This window comes from Diorhabda sublineata, chromosome X (assembly GCF_026230105.1).
Source record: "Diorhabda sublineata isolate icDioSubl1.1 chromosome X, icDioSubl1.1, whole genome shotgun sequence".
Taxonomy (NCBI): domain Eukaryota; kingdom Metazoa; phylum Arthropoda; class Insecta; order Coleoptera; family Chrysomelidae; genus Diorhabda; species Diorhabda sublineata.
In genome coordinates this window covers 28383495-28398616 of record NC_079485.1, presented here as the reverse complement: position 1 = coordinate 28398616, position 15122 = coordinate 28383495, and the positions used below count along the sequence as shown (strand labels likewise).

The window sequence follows — 15122 nt, the reverse complement described above, 5'->3', positions numbered from 1 at the left end:
GTTCGGATTATGGAGAAAAGACGTAGGTTCACGGGTTGAATCGCGTTGGAATTTCGAAAATTCTCGACTCCCACTTTGGAGCCATTATCAAGAGAAGGGTGTAGATAGGGTTCAGTAGTAAGAAGTGATCCGATTCCGTGATCTCAATCTGCCTACTCCACGCAACGAATAACGTCAGCTAAAGACCAGCAGTGAGTCTGATACTGTCAACAGTGATGTTTCCTCGGTGAAATTCAAAGGAGTAGGTAGATTGAGGCCTTGGAATCAACCGATAAAAAGGGGTGATTCGTAGCTTGGAGTAGGCAGATTGAGACCACGGAATCGGATCACTTCTTCCCTATCCCTACCCCCACTCTTCTCTTGATAATGGCTCCAAAGTGGGAGTCGAAACGTCGAGAATTTTCTAAATTCCAACGCGGTTCAACCCGTGAACCTAGTTCTTTTCTTCATATATAAATATGTATTTACAATTTGTTACATCAATTATGAAGTTACGATACAGTTATGTGCTACATATTCACCGTTTTATACACCTGAGTATTAATATACCAGTGTTTGATCATTATTATGAGAGACTGCAGACAAAAGTCCATATATATATACACACACACACAAGATTATACAACAGTTTCAAACTACATCACTGGAAATACCATCAACAGGATACCGGGAACTTTTATCTGGAAACACTGCTTAAAGGTATTCGCACTGTCTGTAGCCTCTCCAACTGGAGTGTGCAATCAGTACGTTGCTTTCATTCAAAATGAAATGAAATAATTGCAATTTATGTCACTATTGCCAATTTATATAATTTTATCGTTAGTACTAAGGTGACCATACTTCCCGGATTGTCCGAGACAGTCCCGGATTTCCACCTTGCGTTCCGGATTTTTCTAGAAACAATATTTGTCCCGGATTGTCCCTAATTTTTCGAAAGGTTCTTATTTTCAATATTTATTTTAAATATATTTCAACTAGAATTATTTTTACAAAAAAAACTGATTCTCATTATATCCTAAAAGAGTATTTTTTATGTATAATTTTTATAAAGAAATCGTATTCAACCCCCCCCTTGCTATGGATTTGAAATAAAAACATATGGTCACCTTACTAATAATAAAAGCCAATTAGGTATTTCAAGATCATTTGAGTAGTTATAAATTCAAAATAATACATAACCTATTTTCAATTACTAATTACTTATTATAACATAATAAGACATTTTTCTACCAAAGATAAACCTGGCAACAACGCGTCAAGTTTACTTTATTAAGGGTGCATTCCACTAATCTTTTGGGCGTTCCACATAGCGAGTACGATCGTTGTGGTCATGACCAACGTTGACGACGACCCTTGTCAAGGGTCATGTATGTAACGCATAACCAAATATTTTACTATCGCGCAGAAGATATTTTGAATTTACTTTGTTGTAAATCAGTTGAGCATTCCACTAAAAAATTCAATAACTTACAAATTATAACATAACCTCTTAAAGCTTTTGCTTTGGCATTCGTTAACATTTATCTTAACGCTCAAAACGCCTCGTAATCCATTCCACTTGGGTTTACGATTATAAAGTAGGCCCTAGACTATCAAGCGGCTTGAACAAATTGATTGTATCAAGCGTGATTGATAGTTTAGAAACCCGTTTGAAGCTTGAAGCAAGCATTGACGGTGATTGCTAAAAAGTTTGAATTACTCAAGCGTATGGTCAACACCACCGTCTCTTTTTCTTTTTGTGCAGCAACCAATTTTAACAATTCCATATTCCTCCATTTCTCAGCTTCGACTGACCGAGTTTTGATCAAAAGATTGAAGTGTTGATTGGAGTAAGCTTGAAGTGCCCATCAATCGGAGCCTCAAGCATTTGATCAATCCGCTTGATAGTGTAGGGCCTCCTTAACGCTTCGACGCACGTGCTTAGTGGAATCCACCCTAAGTTTTGTTCGCGAGTCCGATTGAAGGAATCTTCCACAAGAAATGGGATGGCCCATTTTCATTAACCTCTCACAATCCAATTTTGTGACGTAACAAATTACAGGAAGCGTGTAACCATTCTATGAAAACTTGGTGACATTGACAATCTTTTGAGATGATATATTGGCCCACTTTAAGTTTTTGAGTCCGTTTCTCTTCTCTTGTACTTATAATTTTGGTATTCAAATTTTCTTCACCTTATAAAGTGAGGTTCATACGAAAGAAACCACATTACGAGGATGGTACCAGAAGTACGTGAACCAACAAACAAAAAACACAATGCTCAATAAGTTCGATACCCTTTTTATAATAAGAATCGTCAAGGTCCTCAAAATAGCCGTTAACTGCTGTCATCACGTCTTCATTATTGGGAAATCTTTCACCGCCAAGCCATTTTTCAAGTCTGGGAACACAAAATAATCCGAGGGAGTTAAATTTGGCATTAAGAAGCAATTCAAACATTAATTCATAAACACATAACTATGACTAATTTTTTCCATATTTACAAATTTACAACAAACAAATACTAAATAACATGACGTCTTCAAACCTGAGACTTATGCTGTATAGATTGTATACTTTCCAATACTGTGGTTTTTTCAAACAACTACCAACTACCATCTCTAGGTCAGGCCAAATATTTCTGGGACCATCCTCGTATTTATTATTATATTATTTATTTACATTTAATTATAAAGTGAAGTAATGTCGTGTAATAGATTTGGTTAAGTAAACCGTCCTATTCATTTAGAAAGAGTTCTTTGATAGGAAGTTGTTCCTCTGTTAGAATTTTTCCTTAGCGATTGACAATCTAAGAAAACAGCTGATCTACGTCAAAATGACGACCGTGGGGTAAACAATAGTTCCGATAGTACTTTTTTTGTTTCTTCATGGTGTTAAGAAGGCTCCTTAGAGATACTTTTTAGATCTATTTCAATGAAACTAATGCAGTTGAAACTGCGTATTTTTAAATTTCTTTTTGTCGGTATTCCAGTAACCTTTCAACTAATTTTTGAAATTTGGAGCACTTATATTTATTTCGTGCTTAAATTACGGGAGTTTTTCAGACATTAATTTCCACTGTTGCGTTCAAATCTATCAAAAATTAGTATTTTTAAGATTGCAAGGTGATAACCCAGTGCCAGCTGAAATGTACAAGGACAAACTTGAACCCTTAGGTGAAGTTAACCCCTTTTCATTAAATAAAAAGAGATTTAGTGAGAATCCTGCTCATTTCCCACATACTTGCATTTCGGACTATATTTACTGTACATCTACACTATACACAATACTGCATAGACGAAACAAAAGCCACCACCTTACCGGGAGGAAATTTTGCACTTCTTTAAATAGCAATCTTTAAGAAGCCATTTTCCAATAATACCGGAAATATAAAGATCTAAATAACTTCAGGAACTTATAGCAAAAACATTTGTTTACCCCACGGTGGCCATTTCCAAATGGATATCAGCTGATTTTGACAATTCGTTAGATTGCTCAATTAAATTTTGTTGATTTCATACAGAAACGTCACCTAATTCTAGTTTCCTTTTGGCAATGAAAATATTTAAGGTGCAACTTCATATTGACGCTCGACGCTGGCTTAGAGCATCACGTGGTACGGATTTTGACTGAAGCATCATTTAAAATTGGTGTAACGTCAAAACTAAACATTGTTGAGCTTTTTAAATCGGGTATTGTAACAAATAGCCTTAACCCATGTCATCAGTGTTCTGAAAAGTGTAAAGAACTTCGAGGTAAATATATTAATAGAATTTTATCAATAACTTTAACGATACAATATATAATCATTCTACAAATTAAGCAATTATTAAATAAAATATCTATTAAGATGGTGCATTAAGATGGCGCTCCAGTCGAAATTATACCATTTGTCCATCTAAGCCAGCGTCGAAAGTCAATATGAAATTGCACCTTAACTTTTTTATCAATCATCTATGTAAAATTATTAAAGATACGGATCGTAACGTAAGACATGAGTAGAGTAGCTACACACTTCTGGAATTATAGGCTGGTAGAGCTTTCCCGTCAATTTCGGAAAAAAATAGATATAAGATCATAAGCTGTTTCTAAAGTTTGCACAACTGTTCACTGTAAGAAAGTATATAAACAATGCAGTCTAGTAAACAACCTATATGGTTATGAAAAGATAAATTCTAGTAAAAAAATGTACAAGATTCAAAACACATTCAAAAATTCCAAAATGTAATAAGACGAAAAGTTTGAAATCATTTAACCTCAAACTATTCAAGTTTTTTTTACTTAATTGTGCATTTACAACGATATGATCATGAGATATCGATTAGTTTGTTTTGTTTTCAACCCAGACGTTTAAAAATTCCGATGTGACGTCACTACTCATGCATTACATACAGTTACTCCTCACAAACACCTGTAAACGCGCTGTTGTCACTTCTTGGAGAAAGCCGTGTGGTTAGGAAACTTTTCCAAAAAATCGCTAACGAAACATTTCTTTGTATAGAAATTTGTAAAATGTACACAGTAAAAAATAGTGGGTTTTAAATATTTGAATTCAATTAATCACATAGTACATTTTTCTTCTAAATATTATTGCCTAAATACAAATAATTTTTTTACTCTGATTTATGAAAATAGATTATTTTTATGTAATGACATCCACTGATTTTGAATTGCACAAATATATTTCTATCATTAATTCATATTGGCGTTGGTTAAAAATATTAAATCCAAATTAAATATTTTGATACCAATCTCATGATCAATGGATCATATTTATTATTATGTAAATTATTCAAAAAATGAGCAATTCAGTGGAACTATTATTTTTTATCAAAATTGGCAATATTGACAGGTACGTACGTACCGTGAGCGACGTTAAATGATTCGCACTATATGTAAGTATACAACCGGATGTACAAAAAAATCCTTTGTTGTTGCTTTGTCACTCTTCTCAGGTTATTTAGTAGAATCTATCTCTGTGCACTATTTCTATTGTATGTGTCTGTCCACTGTCTTTCGAACCACTCTTTAACGTGCAGTTTATTACTCTTGAAGGTGATAGGTGGTGAATTACAAGAACGTTTGATTCCAGTTCCATACAGCAAGAGCTCGACTGACCAAGCTGTAAGCCGCTTTTCTACCTTTCTGTCCGCTATGTACTCATATTTGCTGTTGATCGCTCTTTGTTCGTTTGTGTTTGGCAGCGCTTTTCTGCTTCCAGTAAGGCATAAAGGATCCACCAAGATCTGGGATCTTGGTTTTTCCTGCCGGTTTTGAAGCAGACTTTTACTTTTTTTGTTTTGATTTTCTTTTTTTTTTTTTGTTTTTTTCCGTTTCAACTTGGCTGACTACGATTATGATACTATTAAGAGTTAAGTCTAATAGAGGCTTGTTTTAATGTAGTTTGTCTTTGCGTTTTTTTTTGTTTTGGATTTTTTGATTATTTTTTTAAATGGGTGTTTTAACGAATTGACCAAGGAGATTATTAGTAGTAAGCTGTGAGTTTAATGATTTTGATTTGGCATGTTGCATGTTTTTGTTTCTTTTTAAATGATTTTCACAGATGCATAAGATCGCTCCAAACGACTGCTCGGCCGAATAATGTCGATTCGATTTTTATAATATTAAAAATGTTCAAGAGCAGGTGTTGATATTTTGAACCATACTCACAAATTTCATGTTATTATTTCTCATTTATGTATTTAAAATTTTATATTTTCACTTTTTTATTGAATCAAAGGGTGATAAATTTGTGGTAACCTGAGTGTATATAAATTTTCAAATATTTTAAATAAACAAATACTTAACGACTACATTGACATTTTTTGTCCAAAATGCTTTTCTAAACTCCAGGGTCTTTTTGCATATAGCGATGGCATTGTTGGTGAAATTAATCGTAGTGGCTTTTTTTCAACTAAAAATCCATACCGAATTATCAACAAGCGTGTGTATATTTATATGTCGATCACACAGCTTTATATGTGTAGATGACTACCAATTGCTAGTCATTTTGTATTCAGCTATATGTATGAATATGTGTGAAAAATATAGTGTGCAAGAGATTCGAAAGAAAATATCAGTACATTTACACTTTCATATATATTAAAAACAAAAAAATAATACCCACATGTTGGAATATTTTATATATTCTTATCTCTATTCGAACCTTAACATCAGATGGATTCCTCATCTAGTATCATTCTGCATTTTCTCTAACCACAACGTCTCTTTTTATTGTTTTTAAAATCTAAAAAATACATAACATCTACATGCAATCTCACAAGCAATACATTCTGCTCCATAACTCCATGGTGGCAGACTACTTAGTTTGAATTTAGCTTGAGTTTTCATAGTATGGCAAGGAACACACCGTCTGTGTGAACGTCCGCTCCTTGTTGGGAAGAGTAGAAATACATTGAGAGGAAAGGGTGAGGCCACACAATTTCCTGCCGGATAAAAAAGTGTTGTATTGTATTAAATGGAAGTGAACACACGACTCGGACGATCATCCAGCACTTGCCAACACCTTATTTTTTTGCATTTGAATAACGATTTCAAATGATCATATAAGTGAAGTGGTCGAGGTAACCATCTCCTACGATAGAACGCAGTTTCTCATGTTGTTATCTCCTTGAATGTGTGCGTTATCTTCTCTGGAAGTTTGTCACATAACGCCACATCCATTCGAAAAAGGCAACGTCGAAGCGCACTCTCTATCTCCAAACTGGGATCGGCGAACCCACCAATGGGCCCAGAATTGACCAAATTGACCAAAAACGCTGCCATCGCGCATCTCAACGGTCTACTAGCTAGGCGGGCTCGGCAGAAATGGATGGAGACGCCTGGCATGAAACAATCAAAGGCACACATAGATGGACCTTGTGCGTCTTACACCAAACAAATGCTCCAACTAAAAAGGCACGGAATCCGGCTAGCGACCGGACTTCTAACTGGACACTGTAATCTAAGACGCCATCTCCATACGATAGAAAAATAAAGAAAGAATAGATATTTTCTTAAATATTGACAATTCTATATTTGCAAAAAGACTCACTCAAAATTAGCACAATCCAGACGTGTCCACAGATGTGTTCAATACTCCAAATTTCTACCGGATCCGGATAAAAACCGGACCGTATATCCTCGGCCTAATAAATTTTCACAGATTGCCGCTGGATTTTTACAAAATAATAACAAAAATACTTCGATTTTTTTTTCAATCCACAGTTCGGCAGTATTTTATTTTGCCAAAAATTTTTAACTTAACCTTTGTTTTATACAGAAAGCAGACATTTTCTTTCATCGTAGTGTAAGAGTCGGATGAAAAAATATTAAAGAAAACGTCCGAAATAGTACGGTTAATATTAACAATAAATATTTAATCATCGGGTTTATCTACCAATGCTGCTAAGTGTTAACAAAACCCTATTAGAATTAAAAAGAGGTTAATGGACATAAAAGTTTGGTTAGATTTTTAAAAAGTTGGATAAAATCCTAGTATTTGGCGACTGAAAATATTATATTTTAACTTCTATCTCTATTAGAAGAAGAGGAATATAGTATAAGTCGTCGACAAGAAATGCAGCTGTGGATGAGGCTAAATAATTCATTTTAAAATCAGTTAGTTAGCATCAATACAATTATTAGTAACTTTCGTTTGCATATTATGGCGAAAATTTAATCTATGAACTTGCAATGTAAAATCATTAACGATTAGAGTCATTCTACTCTCATCTGATTCTGTGGAAAGCACAAACATTTTATATTTGACACCTTTTTTTAGATATTTACGAAATATTTCTTTTTTGATAGATTTTAATTATCATTGACCCCCTAAATGAACAATTTTACATTTTTTATGCTAAAATTAACTTTCATTATCTCCTTTTTTGTATAATCCTTCATTATTAGCACTCATTGTTGTTTCTGTTTTAAAACTCATCTGGTTGATTATACACTAACCTTTTGTACTAATTTTCCTCATAGACACTCTTGTTACGTATAATATTTATTAACAAATTACTTTTATGTTACAATATTTTCCTTATCAACCAAAATATATGAACTTAAACTTTCATGGAAGTAATTTTGATAGGTTTCTAAAATAATTAGATATTCGTTCTAATCAGGGTTTTAATTTTTCATTTTAATAAATATTGAGAAAATGCAGTAGGATACTCAAAAAATCCTTACCGGATGTTGAGGTCAATGCACACTAAATGACCCAAAAATACAATATTCATTTGATTGAAAAGTGCGTTCGTAAAAGTATAAAAAAATTTAAAAATTAATCATTTTAATATTGAGCACATAAAACACTATCCCCGTTGCTTCGTTGCCCTTTTAACCTAAAATAAAGCCCTGTCGAGACGTCTTAAAAGTGAAGTATTTTTGGGTCACTGTATATACATATAATTATATATTGATAAAGTGTACTTGAAATTATATTTACCTAAATTTTTTTTCTAAATATCTTTACAATGTGTCAATTTGAAAAAAATCCAATATGTTACTCAAGAGAGATGGATAGATGTCAACAAATTCTCAAAACAATTGTAACAGTAATACGGGTTATAATAATTCTACAGTATGATTAAAAATATTTTATAGTACAGCATATAAATTTGAATATTCATTCCGTTACAAAAGTCTGCCATTCAAAATCAAAACTATAATATTACTACCTTCGCTCCAGTGTATCAACTACCATGCATATTTAACCTTGAAAGAATACGATGGGGGGTGTGTTAGTTCCAAAATCGCATCTAGTTAATGAGAAATATCGATTACTGAAGTTCCTCCGAGTGACACTAGATTGAAGGTTGCTAGTTGGCAGATTCATCAAAAAGTTATAAAAAGTATTGGGATATTCCAAATTCTCATTCTTCAAAGCTTTATCCACGTTTTGAAAATGACATTCTCTCTATCATCAATCTAAATATTATCATCAATGTAAACATAAATGAGATATTAGTTTCTTTTTCCGATTTATTTCTCAAGAAGCATTCAGATCAAGTTTATGCATATTGAGAGAATACAAACTACTCTGATGTGACTTGCCAACACGTGATAATGCACGTGATGTATAAAACAACACAGTATAGATAAAGTTTGTAGATTTTAATAGTTTTTTATTCACATCTAAATTTCATGTTTTATTATTTTTAATTTTAATATCACAAAACTTTTGAGTCCCCCCTCTGTTTCTTGTCACGCATTGTCACTTTTCAGTGATACCCTCCCCTCACATTAACATATGTCGTAATATATGGATGACCCCTAAGAACATTTTTTTGTGAACATTTTACAACAGTGTAATGATACTGGGGAATAACTTTTGAACTTCAAGGCTATGACAATTTTCTGGAAAATTTAAAACTGGTACATGTTGTTACATTGGTTAGGTTACGTTTTTATGTTTTATGGTATCTCTCCAATTCTCGGTGCTTATATAGTACAGGCATATTAGGCGATTTTGAGCCAAGACCTCAAATTAAATTGAGCGGTTTTGATTTTCTACATTCTGGGAGGTTTTTGGGTTATTGAATAAGTCTAGCAATTCTTAACAAAATTGCGGGCACGTTGAAACGCGAATAACTCGAAATCTATGAGGAACTAGAAACAAAGTGCTGGAGCAAAAAATGTACAGCATGAAATTCTCTACAGATTGGTTCGTAAGCATTTTTCCTAATCTCAAAATTTTCACCTTAAAATGGGTTTGTGTACTCATAAACATTTTTAATTACGAATAACTCGAAAACTATGAGGATTTCGAAAAAAACTGCCGTAACAAAAAATATAGACTACAAAATTCTCTACAAAAAAGTGTTTCAGGTATTTGTTCCTAACCTCAAAATTTTCACCTTAAAATGGGTTTATACACTCAAAAATATTTTGATTTGCGAATAACTCGAAAAAAGTGCTGGAACAAAAAATGTACTGCACGAAATTCTCCACAGATTGGATGTTATGCATTTTTTGCTAACCTCAAAATTTTCACTTTAAAAAGGGTTCGTGTACTCAAAAACATTTTGAATTGCGGATAACTCGAAAACTATGAGGATTTCGACACAAAATCCGTGACAAAAAATCTGAAGCACAACATTTTATACAAAAAAGGTTTCAACTTTTTCCTAACCTAAAAATGTCCATTATTAAATGGGTTTGAACGCTAAAAAATATTTTGAATCGCAAATAACTCGAAAACTACGTAGAGTTCGAAAAAAGTGCCGGAACCAAATCTTTAGAGCACAAAATGAGTACCCACATCATGATGCATTTCTGTTTTTAGAAAACAAAGTAGTTTTCCCAGATGTAGAGCCGTTTCCATGTGCGCCTGGAATGTAAAATGGCATCAATTCGCACTTTATTCAGAAATAGTAGCTTCAACGAAAAAAAAACTAGAGACCATTTTTGTAGAAAATTTTGTGTTCTAAATTTTTTCTTCGGGTAGTTTTTTTCGAATATCTCTTAGTTTTTGAGTTATTCGCATTTCAAAATATTTTTTTGAGTTATAAGTTCCAAAATTTCGAAAACCCGTACCCGTAATTTTGTTAGAGTTACTAGGCTTATTCAGTAACCGGGAAATTTCTGGGAAATCAGAAGCGCCCAATTCAATTTTTCGCGTTTAATCCTATTTGAAAATACTTATCAGCTCCAAAAAGGAGGAAGAATTTTTGGGCGGAGTGCTATCAGTTCTTATCTGTCATTTTAAGGGATCATATTAATTCGAATGGATTAAAAACACAGTAATACATAGGTAATCTTAAAACATGACCATTCTTCTTGATCATTTCCTCTACAGGCAATTATTTTTGTTTCTACATCCTTCACGAATCACTTCTTTGTATAAAGCTCTTTAAAATTTAGATCTTGTTCAATTAGAAACTCCTGTATGTCTGTTGGAAGAATATTTAGTTGAGATTTTACGAATTTGTCTTGAATGATACGAGGCGTTATCTAATCCAATTACATTGTTTGCATGTAGTTCTTTGAACTAAGACTCGAGAAAAGTCACTCCAATATTCTGGTGGATATTAACATATTAACATGCTTCGAACCGAATGCGTTTACGTCTGAAATGAGGAGCTTTCGTTTAATATTTCCAATTATCATTTGTCCAGGCTTTACACTATCGTGGCTGTCAATATTCGTCTTCCTTCATTACGATACTCCTGATTTTTGTTATATATTCGTTTCTTCACTTCATCAAACAACTTCTTTTCATTACTGTTTGTCTTTTATTTACTAAAAACCATGTTTTTTTGAAACAAATTTCCTAGTGTTCATAGCGATATGTTTCCTTTTTGAATTTTGCAAGAATACCTTTAAGATTTGGCATTATGTTTGATGCGAACATACTCTAGATTGTTTCGCATATTGGAGTTTGATTTTTAAAAAATCTTCTTCGTCTCTTTGTCACATCTTGCTTTGCAATTTTGTAGAGTGTAGTCTGAGAAGTATTTGTTTTCTGGATACTATTTCTTTTGGAGTATAAAGTGGGTTAAAAACAGTTAATATCACTTTTTGAGCATTTGGTGATAGATGTTGCCGGCTCTTTTCAATTGTTTGGCCTCTCTCTGTGTTAGTTTGTAGTAGGTACTGACGTTAGAAGTCGACATACACATTTATTAGATTCGCATGTAAATGTTTTCATTATATACGATATTTCGTATTTGGAATGTAGTTTACCCAAAAGTTTGGATGACGCAAAAGTAAAAAAATATGTTATTCATACAAAATATATTCCTGGTTGAAGCTGTTCATTAATTTTGAGAATTTCTTGCTATGTCTGAACACTATTGATTTTTTTTAAGTTGTAACACTGTTTTTCTTCCTAATGATTTATTAACGAAAAGTTATTTTATTCTAGTTGCTAGGTTGTGTTAAAATTGATCTATATTTTTTATGTGTATTTTATAATATTTACAAAGTTTGTTGTGTTTACTAATACCCACATATACATACACACAGGTGGGGCAAAATCACGTAAGCAAAATAACGAATTCTGGTAAACTGTATGTATTTAAATATTGTTATTCGTGTGTGTTTTAAGTGGTGCTCAGATAATTTTGAATTGTGTTGATTTGTGAAAATTTTGCAAGTTCAATGTTTTAATCCTGATCACTCGGTATGACAAAATATGACTGCTTGCTAAAACTAGATCATGATTCCTGCTTTAACATCATTCGAAAGCTTAATTTTTCTGAGGGTGGGTTCTTTTCTTGAATTAATTAGCAACATCTTAATGGAGATAATTATCAAAATTCCTGAATCAGCTTGACAACGACATTTCATCCCCAGATGGCACACAAGTGGGGAAACTAAGGAGTAATGTTATGGATTTTCAAGTTGATCACTTTGATATTTTCTTTATTCTGATGTTTCGAAGATTAATCATGAAAAAAATTAACCTACTTCGAGAAGAATTGAAGTTTTATAGGAATTCTGGTCTAAACCAGACAGGCACCGATATCCAAGCAGAAAATAAACACATATTTCCTCTACAATAATGTTGGTATTGTCTGTCTGGACATTCATGCCAAGTCTTTTGGGTGTATACAACTATAAGAGCAACTTTAACAATAAAATTAAATTATGGACATCCTTCATTACAACAAATCTTTTCAATTGCGCAGTATTTCAGTGAACTATGATTACTGTAAGAAGATGGCATATATTTAAAAATACGTTCTTTAGCTTGTATACGCCTTATATTTTTCAAATTATTGAGAACAGTGGTGGCATACTGGGAAAATTAAAAAGTCAAAACATTTAACACCTTTCAGATAAATATCACTCTATGCAACAATACGGTACATTTCGTCTAAAACGAGGAGGACTTTATTAGGATTCTTTTTGAATTTCAAATTTGTTCATTAAGCCACAAACATTCTCGAAAATTTGTATAATTGTTTCGGACAAATTTATTACTATTTGTTGAGAACAACTTGAAGCAACCAGCTTCATAGACTGCAAAAAACTATAGATACTTATTAGATTGGCCAAAAAAAAACGGTTTTGAAAGGTACTCAGGAATTTTTATTCATGATAACAAAAAATAATTATTGTGAAAGAGTCCTTTATACTCATATTGTTACCTGTCGCTATGACAGGTTTTTCAAAACAATGCAATACTTACAAATAATTATACTAATACATAATTTTCAAAAAGCTCTTTGTAATTTGTTTTAATTAAATAATTTCTAAGCAATCGTATCTTGAACTGTTATTTTTTCTTTAACTTTATGCGACTATCATTAAAAACAATATTTAAGTAAATGAAATACATACTTTTGAAGAAAATTCTATTTATAACAAGAAAGGGTTCTTATTATTTTCTATTAAATTCACTGATTTGGAAGTTATTCGACATCATTGAATTCAGAAATAATCAATGGCTTTTTTAGGATTAGCCTCAATTTTTCCACTTGATCGGAAAATTTAACAAAGATTGGGAACACATTTATGGTTTAGGGTCACTATTCTTTTATACAAAATCAATAATTTATTGATCATGAAATTCATTTTAGTTGTATCCAACTAATAATAAAGAAAATGTTAGAAACAGAAAAAAATAAAGGTAGGATGAAATTTATTGGGAAAGGAAGAGAATATAACAAAAAAGAAATATTAGTTTACGGGCGATTTTAGGTCGGTAGAGTGGTAGAGGGGCAATTTTGTAATACTACAAGTACTATGGGAAAAGTTATACAGCAAATTGTTGGCAATAAAAAATTCTACAACTTGCAACTTTGCATTCATACTTTTTCTGCATGACCTCAAAATTTATGTTTTATCTTTAAAAAAATTTTTTTTATGAAATTTCCCGAAAATTTACACTTTTGTTTGAAATTGAGATTATGAATAATCATTATTTGTTTTGACTACTTACGCTTAATCATTATTCGAAATTAAATGAATAATTAATTAATTTGTAAATTACTTACGTTCATTTTAGCTCCATAAAAGGTAAGTAGTTTTTTAACTAAAAATAATCAGGCAATTTGAAACAAAATTAAAAAAAGAATTTGCTGCAGTGGCGTAAAGAATAAGGGGATAAAAGTGGCAACTAACCCTGACATCGCGTTAAATTTTTCCAAAGTTTGTTTATGTCAAAATATTACTTCATTAAGGAGCATATTGGTCACCTAATTTAAAAAAAATTTAAAGGCGTTCTTGATTTATAGCACATTTTTTATTTAAAATTTTGAACACCCTATATCTCAGCAACTAGGCCCCGTAAGGGTTCGTACTGCTATATCGAAATTAATCATTTATTGAGATCTCTCTGTGGTAGATCGTTGTCGGTCGAATATAGAAACACCCTGTATATGGTGATTTGTGTTAGCGACCTTCTGAATATAGTCTTAAGTTTCATTTTTCTTTTAAATGAATGCATTTAATGAAAAATCTCCTTCAAAAGTATGTATTTTATTTATTCAAATATTATGAAGGATAGGTATATCCAAAAACAAATTTCCCTTAAAAAAACGGCTTATTTGAAAATTTCCAAAAACTTTTTTGTGGGGATTCTAATTTCTTTTTATAATATGTACTGGCGAAATTATTTGTAATTGTGATATTGTGAATTTTTTTTGTTAACATGAACAAAATTTTCAACGTACCAATCAAAAAATAAAATAACTTTTTTTAGCCCATTCTAATACATATATATGTAAAGCTTTGATACGCCTCAATCAATTCGATTTCATGGCATGATGGCTCTACACAAATACATTTTGCTCTGGCAGCAAAACTGCCAAACTCAAATGTCTCCTTTCACGTGTACGTATGCGCCCACAGCTAGTTGTGTGGCATGTATATATGGATATAAAAATTAATGCATGTTTGTTACAAATCTCTAGCCCGACTACCGGTTCTCTTCTACTATCGTGCCAGTTTTCTTTATCTTAAAATAACTTCTGATCTATATATATATATATATATATATATATATATATATATATATATATATATATATATATATATATATAGTTGAAAGTAATAAGAGCCACCCGCGGCTTGAGCTTAAACTAATTACTATTCTTATATAACTCATATACGAGTGTTGTGTGTTATTTTCTAGAAATTTTGTAGGACGCATGTGACATTCTCGCGAAATTCGAGTCAGAATTCGCTTG

At 32.1% G+C, this 15122-nt stretch overlaps 1 protein-coding gene across 5 annotated transcripts in view; it reads left to right on the top strand.

The window, feature by feature from the left end:
- The window catches only part of LOC130451280 (plasma membrane calcium-transporting ATPase 2), a 161460-nt gene that overhangs the window by 130721 nt on the left and 15617 nt on the right, over positions 1-15122 (top strand). For 2 of the 5 annotated variants that reach the window (XM_056790211.1, XM_056790209.1), the window contains 2 exons: positions 5035-5103; positions 11953-11967. The exons of 1 other annotated variant lie outside the window; for it this stretch is intronic. In XM_056790211.1, the coding sequence (XP_056646189.1) occupies positions 5035-5103; positions 11953-11967 (84 nt within the window). The remainder of the gene's footprint in view (positions 1-5034; positions 5104-11952; positions 11968-15122) is intronic. 2 more of the 5 variants (XM_056790213.1, XM_056790210.1) reach the window with 1 other exon arrangement.